Source organism: Phalaenopsis equestris, unplaced genomic scaffold, assembly GCF_001263595.1.
Source record: "Phalaenopsis equestris unplaced genomic scaffold, ASM126359v1 Scaffold229606, whole genome shotgun sequence".
Classification (NCBI taxonomy): domain Eukaryota; kingdom Viridiplantae; phylum Streptophyta; class Magnoliopsida; order Asparagales; family Orchidaceae; genus Phalaenopsis; species Phalaenopsis equestris.
In genome coordinates this window covers 244,820-254,531 of record NW_018247579.1, presented here as the reverse complement: position 1 = coordinate 254,531, position 9,712 = coordinate 244,820, and the positions used below count along the sequence as shown (strand labels likewise).

Sequence of the window (9,712 nt, the reverse complement as noted above, 5' to 3'; positions counted from 1 at the left end):
AATATATTCATATCAAGTACTTTTCTTTTAAATAAACTCAAGTTATCTTTAGAAATTTTATTATTTTGTCAAAATATCAAAAATACAAATAAATATTGAATTTTACTTATTTAGAAAATATCTACAATTTAAGTAATTGACTTTTTAAAAAATAGAAAGTTTGTGCATATTGCTTTTTTTTCCCTATGGGTTCAATATTAAAAATATATAAATTAAAAAGCTAAACTCTTATTTTCTTCAGGATCAAGTTTTTGGTACTGTTGCAAAGTAAGGAAACTTAAGTAAAAAATATAATCAAATACATTGTTATATTGTTGCATATAAATAGTCTGGATCAGAAACAATTCCACCGTTTGCCATTGCTCTATAAAGGAACATTTAGGCTCTGATATCACTTTGTTGGAATGGATAAGGTTTTAGAATTTGATTCAGGATATGGCAAAAGCTAAAAGTTTATGGAAGAAGCTTTACTTTATTTTTCACATTTACTCGACTTGATGCAAACTCAACTACTCTACCCCTATTTATAGTAGTGACACCTCCTAAATTAATGGATAGGATTGTGCCACTACAATTCCAATCTAATGGTTACAAATAATTTAATACCTACCACACAATAATTCCACACCTAGAATTCCAATCTAATGGTTACAAATAATTTCATACCTGCCACACAATAATTCCACACCTAGCACATAATAATTTCATGCATACCACACCTACCACACATTCTGGAATAAACTTCTAGATGAGATGCTAAAATCAAGTTTATATTTCAACAAATATATGATATTTTTTTGAACTCTCATACTGGAAATCCTTATAATAAAACAAACCGTCTGAATTTCTATTTTGGTCCAACTAATAAATTGTAATTTTTCTCTTTAAGTGGTTATCTTAAAATACTGTTAATTTCTTGCTATGAATTCTACTTCTTTAGATGTAATTTACTTTAATTATTATTAACATTTTAAACAAAGATAACTATAATTTGTTCCCAATATTTTATTGATATGCTTTCATTGAAGAAATCATTAAGCAATATCTAGAAGAAATGGCTTTTTTCTAATATTCTGATTTAAAATAATTTTTTTATTATATTTTCCTATTGTAACTAAGAATTGTCTATTTAAATTGTACAAAAGTTAGATAAAATCAAACATAAAATTGAAATAACAATATAATTTTAGGAATTGTAAACTTTTGAGATTTCTTGATAAAATAATGAGCTATTGAAACTTTTTGTATTGCAGAATCCTTTTAATCTCTCAATAACTTTCTTATAAGAATTCTTCATTTTAACTTTATAGAAATATAAGAAATTTGACTAAATAAATAGTTATGGTTTATATGCATAATGGCTTAGCATTCAATTGTAGGATTGAAATGAAAGTGACAGATACTGTTAACACTCAACACTTTGAAGATTTAATAGTACAGGTACATAGAATGTAACATATCGTAGCAAAAAATTAACATGATGATACATCAAACTAAAGGTTTTTTCATCCAATCAAGTCATTGTTTAAGATATTTATCTCAAGTCCAGCAATAAAAACATTCAAGTATTAATAAAACATTACTAATTGGCTAATGATCCCAATCTTCAGAAGGAAAGTGGTTCAATCAAAAGTAGTGAGATCTGATCTTTTATCAGGGCTGAATGTGTATACTTATCGTGAACATCATATGCAGTCTCCATAACACGTGCCAAGTTGATAACTCTCATTAGAACAGCCTTTGTGAAAGTCTTGCTTAGACTGAGGTACTCATGGTTTAAGCTTTTCCAGGAACTTTCGACTAATTTTAAGAGCATCTTACAAGAATCATCTAATGTACTATTATGCTCGTTCATGTAGCATTGTACTGCAGAAGCCACATGGTTTCTCTTTTGTTCAAACTACAAAATCATAATCATATCTTAGAATACTTTGAGAGATTTGGTTTGCATTTCATAATACAATTGATTGGTATTACAAGTTCACATGTTGTTACTAAATCAAGCTCAAGTTTTTTTTTGGTTTTATTTGTACCTCTTAAGTTAAGCTTGTGATATAACTTTTTTCAAAGATAGAAATTCCATTTAATTATTCCTATCTATTTGGTAGTTTCTTTTAATTTTCTTAAACATATAGAATTTTTAAAGTTGTATTCATGTCACCTCTTGGGATACAACATCATCTCTGAGGCGACATATAAGTGATGCTTGATAGGTAAACTCTGGGAAGGATGATATCCAATCAAAAGCTTCTATTGTCACCTCATCACCCATTCCTATAAGTGATGCACATGTTAGTAAATTGTAGCAGGTTGTCACTGTTGTCACTTGCAAGTGTTCTTTTAATGCTGGAATGTAGCCTTCATTCCTCCATTTTACTTCCATATTCCATGCTCTCACTACCACTTTTAACTGAAGCACATGCAGAATGTTAAGAAAGCTTAATTAATGATCAACAAAATAAATTAAATTTTTCAAGATATGTAAATCATACTATTTCCTTGAGGTAATGCACGCGATAAGACTTCCCATTGCTGCTTAACTCATCCTCAAACTCCTGAAAAGCTCTGTTTAGATTATGAAATTGGATTTTCAAATATTCTTTTAGTTGTTCAGCTGCTTCCATATCCCATCTGAAATAAAATTTAGAGTTTTATTTATCATTTAAGTATTTTAAATTACTAAAATCAGAACAACTCAAATGAATTATAGGAGCAATTACATGCAGACCAGTTGAAACTTGTTATTTACGCATCAACTGTCGTCTTTCATTCATTTTTCAAATTCTTACTCAAATATCAAAATTCAAGGTAAAACCGACCCCAATTCATATTTTTCATTTTGATCAGATTCTCGATAATTTATTCGTGACATGCTTAAATAGGTTGGTTTGACGATTCAAAAAGATCACCTAGGTGATTAATTTCTAAATATCAATGTTTCGGGAGGGTGTGAGGGTGGTCTTTATGCATAGTAGTTATCCCATTATAAAATTATCTTCTTCATATATACGAATTAAAATGAATGGATGAAGTAGTAATTCGAACCTTTGGATTACATTAGTAAAGGACTGCAACTCATCTGAAGTTCCATAAGCATCATATATATCATCAGTGATTGATAGTAGAGCAATCACCTTTGTCGTTATCTTTCTTGCCTTTGAGTACTGGGGTTCAAAGTACACCGAGAGAATCCAAAAGTAGCATTCCACTATTCTATCTCTTGAGAACTTGAATATTTCGCTGCAACCAATACCCTTCCACCATCTATACAATAAATTAAATTTATCATTTATCCACAAATATAACATAACAAATCTAGAACATTTTCAAGCAAATTAAATTAGAATTTTATTTTCTTTTAATTTATTGATCGCATAAAATAATTAATTTTTGTGACCTTTGTGTTATTAGAATTTTAGTTGATTATAATTTTATTAAAGATATTTGATAATTTTTTTAAAATTTTATTATTGTATTGATAAAAGTAGTATACATGTATGTTTCTATATATATATATATATATATATATTTGTGTCACATAAAGTACTATCTTATCTTATTCCAAATGTTAAGTTTTTCTGGATAGGAAGCTAGCTATAAAGATAAAGTCAACGAAATATTTTTGTATAGGCTAGAACTAATTCCAAGAAATAAAAATAAAAAATAGAGTAAGACAAATCAATAAATAATCAAGAAAATGACTTACATAGAGAGGCTCCTAGCTTCTTCGTAATGAAGCAATTGAAGAAGATGAAAATCCAACTTCGCAAGCTCCAAAATGGTATCGTTCCGCTGCTCCTTATCATGTTCATAAGCATCAATATAATATCTGGCTCCCAATCTTGGGATTCTTCTATGCAATGGTAACTCTAATGCTTGTGATATTAATTTCTTCAAGGCTGGAGACTCATGCTGCAGGTCCTCCTTCTCTAATGATAGCCTCTGAAGATGGTGCTCCGTAAAGCTTAGCGCTTCATTTAATATATCATCCTCATGTGTAGCCATGAAACAAGCTTCATATAAGCTAAGCAGGCCACGGACGTCATCAGCCAAATCGCTCCTAAACTCACCTTCTTCATCTTTATATTTTCTAAACACATCTGTGTTTTATCAATACAGAGAAATATATATTGAGCTAAGAACAAACCAAATGAAAATAAATAAGACAAGTGAGTGCCAATTGATTAACTAACCTGAAGTAACGCGATAGCCATGTTGTCTTAACAATCTAAACTTGAGAGCAGCAGCTTGCAAATTAATTTCATGGGATTCTCCATAATTATGATCATAAATATCTCTAAGCTTTTTGTCAATTTGCTCTTCAAAGTGATAGCTAATGCCGAGGCGTTGAAGAGCATCTATTAGTTGAAGGATGTCAAACTCGTCCTTGGAATAATCAGTGCTTTCAAGCAAATTCTTCACTAGTCCCACAAGTTGTTCCACCCTCTCGCTTATCCATTCCTCCGTTTTCTGCATGCATGAAAATATATATATATATATATATATATATAATCTTTTTCTGATGGCTATCTCTGTAATAATTGTATATAGATTAAGTACCTCAATGGAGGAAGAAAATGGGGCGCTGTGTTTTATGAAGTAATCGCCCCACACAGACGGAGTATAGTTGGCTGATTGCCGGACAATTCCATCATCTTCCATCTCTCTCTCTCTATTCTATTTTTCTCCTTCAATGGAGCACAGAGCTCAAGGGATTGGTTCGGTTATATGGTGGGCGGACTTGAGGGGAAATTATAACTCTGAAAGTACTAAAAATTGTTTTTTTTTTTATTATATATGAAAAATTCAAACACGGCCTCTATAAAATTTAAAATGAGTGAAACAATGAACATGAGACACCTATATTTATGAGGATTATAAAATTATTCATCTAATTAAGTGCTATTATAATTGCAGAGTTGGCAAATGATATTATGATTAAAAAACTTTTTATCACAAAAACCTTTTTTCACTCTCTGCCTCCTCATAGATGATGCCAATGTCAATAATCAAACATTAAGTTCGAGAAAATTAGACTAAATGGCATATACGACAAGCTTAAATATATATATATATTGAAGGAAGACATAATGAGAATATTAGTAAGAGTTTCCACCCAAAGACTCTTAGAAAATAGCCTTATAAATTTGTGCAAACTTAGATATTAAAGGCTTAGTTCATGGCAGCGAAAAAGTTGACAAATTATCATAGGGTCTCCTTGAGGCAACTGTAATTGTTTTAAGCAGCAGCTGTGAAATTGTTGTAGAAAAAATTATTGTTTAAAAAGCTATGATAGTTATAATAATTTTTTATATATAATTATTGTTGAAATTCTTATAAGTCCTAGTTTTTAGCACTAACTAGTGAACGCAAACTAACCTAGGCTTCTATACTCAGACTAACCTGGGGTAGGTGTATGGTCCTCAATTTGGTATCTAAGTTAGCTAACCTAAAGTTCTTGTCAAATCTACATAGGTTCTATTTTTGTTCTTTATTTTGGTGTATTTTAGATGTTTATTTGAAGCTCAATATTTTTATTCATGTCATGTTTCAATTCCTAAATTTATCAATCAAGTTGAGAAGTTCAAGTTTTCCTAAGTTTCAAATTTGTTTTACTATATATAAATTTTCTTATGTTTGTGGAGAAAACCGAGAGGTTTACATCCTTATTTTTGTTTTATGTGTTTTTTTTCAACATGGCATGACATATGAAATGAACACAAATAAAATAACGCATATATTTAGCATTGGATTATATTTGGGCTAGTTTGAGCTGAGATAAGCTGAATTTCTAGCTTTGGTTAACTCAAAATTCAGCTAAGATATAATACGAGTCAACTGGCTTAAGCCTGGGTTGGGCTTGGGCTAGCTTGGGTTGAATAGGAATGACTCAGCTTAAGTTTAGTTTGATTCGAGTTGAGTTGGGTTAAGTTGCGTTGACCCGAGCTGAGTTGGGTTGGATTTAGATTTACTCAAGTTAAGTTGGGTTGACCCAGGTTAAGTTCGGTTTAACTGAGTTCACCCAGGTTAACCGGGGTTGACTCGAGTTAATTTTGATTTGATTTGAGTTGACACGGGTTAAGCGGGGTTGACCCGAGTTAAACTGGGTTGACCCGGGTTAAGCTAGGTTTATTTCAGTCAGATCTTGGTTGGGTTAGAGCTGAATTGAGTTAGGTTTAGGTTGGGTTTGACTTGGGTTAGGATTATGGTTTGAGTTAGGTTAGACCTAGGTTAGGTTAGGTCTAAGTTGGGTCAGTTATGGCTTGGGTCAGACTTGGATTAGGTTCGTTAGTCTAGACCTAGATTGGGTCAGGTGTAAGTTGAATCAGGTCTTGGTTGGTCAGACTTAGATTAGGTTTAGATTTTGGAGATGAGCCTAATTAGGTTAGTGTTAGGTTAGACTTAGGTTGGGTTTGTTCTAAGATAGTTAGATTTAGGCTTAGGTTTGTTTTGGACTAAGTGGGTTATATTTAGGCTTAGGTTTGAGGATTGTGTTAGGTTAGGCTGGGTCTAAGTGGGTTAGGGTTAGGTTAGTTTTGAGTCGACCTGAGTCAAGCTTAAAACCAAGCCTAACCCAAGGATGTTGAGTCAACTGGACTAGACCTAACTTATGAAAATAAATGCTCAATTAAAAGAGAGAAGGATAGGAGCTTACTAGAGAGGAGGTTGACCGAAGCGGATGAGGCTCTCCCAAAAACTTTTTCCTTATTCTTCCTTGGAACGATGAAGAATGCAGAGAGTGGAATGACTTAAATGAAGTGTGTCGGAGTGTGCCAAAGGCTGCCTATTTATAGGTTGGGAAGTTGGTGGCAACGCCCTCCGTAGCCGTCCAATTAGGTGGTTGATCGATGACAATGATGAATCGGGTAGTTTGAAGAGCCACGAATCGTCGATTGCATAAAGATATGAAGTTTCATGCTTTGATCCATGGATGAATGCCACAGATCTATGGCATGTCATTAGGAGTGATCACGAGGAGTGGTCACTCTAGATATACCTTGGTGTGGTCACATCTAGGTCTGGCATGACCACACTGAGAAGCTTTTAAGCATGGTCACACTCATGCTAGGCGTGACTATTAAGCACCCTTTTGGCTCGCTTTCATTTTGTCATCTTTTCTTTAAGGAGTCACCAACTTGTCTATAATCATATAATCCCTTCTCTGAGTAAACTCTTTCTAATTGTATGTTCTAGAGAAGAGAGGTAATCGAAGTCAAGGATCATAAGGTTGGCGTGAACTTCGCATGGACAATTCCAAGGCTTATGTCCATAGTCAGATCATAAATTCCTTGGAAACAAGGCCGTAAGGAGGACCTTACGAAAGCAACTCACAACCAAAGATTAAGGTTTTATTTATTTTTTGTGTTTTCTTATTCCTATAAGGGCAATCCTTATAATTAATTATATCTTAAGCAACTAAAGCTACTTAAGAAAACTCTTGATTAAGGCTATGATTTCATCCACAGAAGGTTGAGATTATCATTCTCACCGAAGGGTTTTAATATTTTTCTCTAATTATTTATTAGGACTTATACTGCACGACATACGATCATGTAGGAGCCTAAAAGTGAGGAATTATGTCGTAGCTAGAAGAATAACCTCAGAGTTTTAAGGTGAAGTTCACCTAAAGAAGTGAAACATTGGAACTCTATTCTATGTAATACAATAGACCCACAACCTTTTTTTGGAAAGTGCTACCTTTTAAACCACCTAATCTTATCCAAAATCATTTGTGGCTGGTCTCGATGATGCAAAATAGGGTAGATTGTTTTATCAGGAGTTATAGGCCTTATTACTTGATTATCAATCTAGCTGCCTAGATGTGTATGGCATGCATAATGTCCTAAGATAAATGCAAAGATATTTTTGAAATTTTAAATTTAAATGTTCTTATACCTCTCCACGTTCTAAAATTTAAATTCAATTGGTGTTGAGTGCATCGAAGCAAGCTATGCAATAGACTATGCAAATCCTTGATGATGAATGCATAGAAGGTCTATTGATGTTGTGGTTTATTTTTGTGATGTGTTGTAAATATCTTTCAATATTAAAATACACACATTGCAACACTAATAGTAAATATGTAGTTCAATCGCAATCACACTCAATTCTCTCTTAGAAGTGTAATAAAGAAGAAATCTCTCACCTTCTCTCTCCTCTTATAACCCTAGAAGAAAATCCTATATACTCCAAAACTTTTATCTCACCCCAAAACATTTCTCTCATTCTCACGCCCCCCCAAAACTTTTATCTCACCCCAAAACATTTCTCTCAATCTCACGCCCCCCTTTCTTCCCTAGACTCCTCTCCTTTTTAATTAGGGCCAACTTTCTTTCACAAGGAATTTAATACCTTATTTCAAAAGGAATTCCCTCCAATTTTTAATTTTTCCCCCAAAAGTCACATCTCTTAACACTAAGAGACAAGTCCCTTCATCCAAGAGACATATCTCTTCATTAAAGAGCCCTCTAAAGTGTTTAAATGCATTGAACCACTCCATCGGACGTTTGAATTGTTTGGAACCTTCAAAAATAGCTCAAAAATATTCACAAACCACCTTACTCCTTAATACATCTCTCTCGCTTCTGGGGCCTCTAGCACCAGCTTAATGAAGTATGTGATGTTCTCTAAATTTTGACACTTCTGGTGCCAATTCTAACGCTTCTGGTGCCTCTTCTCTATAAATGGTGCCTTTGGCGCCAAATTCTAGTGCAAGCTCTCTAGAAAATGGCGCCTCAGGCGCCAGGATCATGAAAATCTTCATTTTTGCTCCAAATTTACTCATTTCGCTACTTTTTGTTCCAAATGTACTTTTTGTTCTAAATGTCTAAAATTGATATACCTGTAATAAAAACATGAAAATACCCTTATTTAAAGTGTAATATCACCAAAATAAGTATAAAATGTATACATAAAGTTGTACATTTTTTTTGGTGTATCAAAATTCCCTAAACTTAAATGTTACTTGTCCTCAAGTGACCCTTTTACAACATAAAAATATGACTTATGTAAAATTCCCTAAACTTAAATGTTACTTGTCCTCAAGGACCCTTTTACAACATAAAAATATGACTTATATCAGAGATTAACTTATAAATTAATAGTTTAACTTAAGAAAAAATTTTAATAACTTAGGTTAAAAGTAAAAGTATAAGAACACCTATCAATCAAGTTTAAGAGTTTTGAATCTCCATTCATTTCAAAAAGAATATAACTTGTCATATCAAAGATATTTAGAATATCCATATGAAAAAGAATTTCATAGAAACTTTATTACTAAGCATGCTAATACTCAGAGACAAGTTTAAGAAATGTAATAAAGCTTTTTTTCTCAAGTTGATTCAAGTGAAGCCAATTAGAAGCCAATTAGATTCAAGTGAAGCCAATTATTTATTAGGCATCTCCTCAAGCTTTTCCTCACATATTTTTCTTTTTCTTTTGTTTTTTTTCTTTTTTTTTCTTTAGGATCATTTTCAATCTTTTCTTTTATTTTCTTCTCTTTTTCTTTTTTGATGTGTTTTTTTTTGATGTGAGGATTTGTGAGGATTATTATATCTAGATGGCTTTAATAATTTTGAACTTCACTATCCTCTTCTTAAAGTCAAAACTACTTACTTTCCTTCATTTTATAAATTCATGTTAACTTTAAAGATTTTTCATAAATTCTCATTCTATTCTTCTTACATGTAACTCTAAGATTCTTAATACTTCA

The 9,712-nt window shown here is 32.3% G+C and overlaps 1 protein-coding gene across 1 annotated transcript; it reads right to left on the bottom strand.

The window, feature by feature from the left end:
* Nucleotides 1–1,526: 1,526 nt before the first annotated feature.
* Nucleotides 1,527–4,682, bottom strand: LOC110038042 ((-)-germacrene D synthase-like). Its single transcript, XM_020742800.1, has 7 exons — nucleotides 4,561–4,682; nucleotides 4,194–4,470; nucleotides 3,707–4,100; nucleotides 3,046–3,264; nucleotides 2,493–2,631; nucleotides 2,162–2,410; nucleotides 1,527–1,900 (listed from the first exon to the last, which is right to left on the bottom strand). Exons 1-7 carry the CDS (start codon nucleotides 4,660–4,662, stop codon nucleotides 1,607–1,609), a joined length of 1,674 nt encoding a protein of 557 aa, XP_020598459.1. The 5' UTR covers nucleotides 4,663–4,682; the 3' UTR covers nucleotides 1,527–1,606.
* Between the last annotated feature and the right edge of the window lie 5,030 nt (nucleotides 4,683–9,712).

Excerpts from the sequence above, each read along its gene's own strand:
- LOC110038042 (XM_020742800.1), bottom strand. The coding sequence starts at position 4,662 with ATGGAAGATGATGGAATTGTCCGGCAATCAGCCAACTATACTCCGTCT. Across the intron at positions 3,265-3,706 it reads GAAGCTAGGAGCCTCTCTAT|ATGGTGGAAGGGTATTGGTT; the intron begins GTAAGTCATTTT and ends TTTATTGTATAG. Across the intron at positions 2,632-3,045 it reads TTTACTAATGTAATCCAAAG|ATGGGATATGGAAGCAGCTG; the intron begins GTTCGAATTACT and ends ATTTTATTTCAG.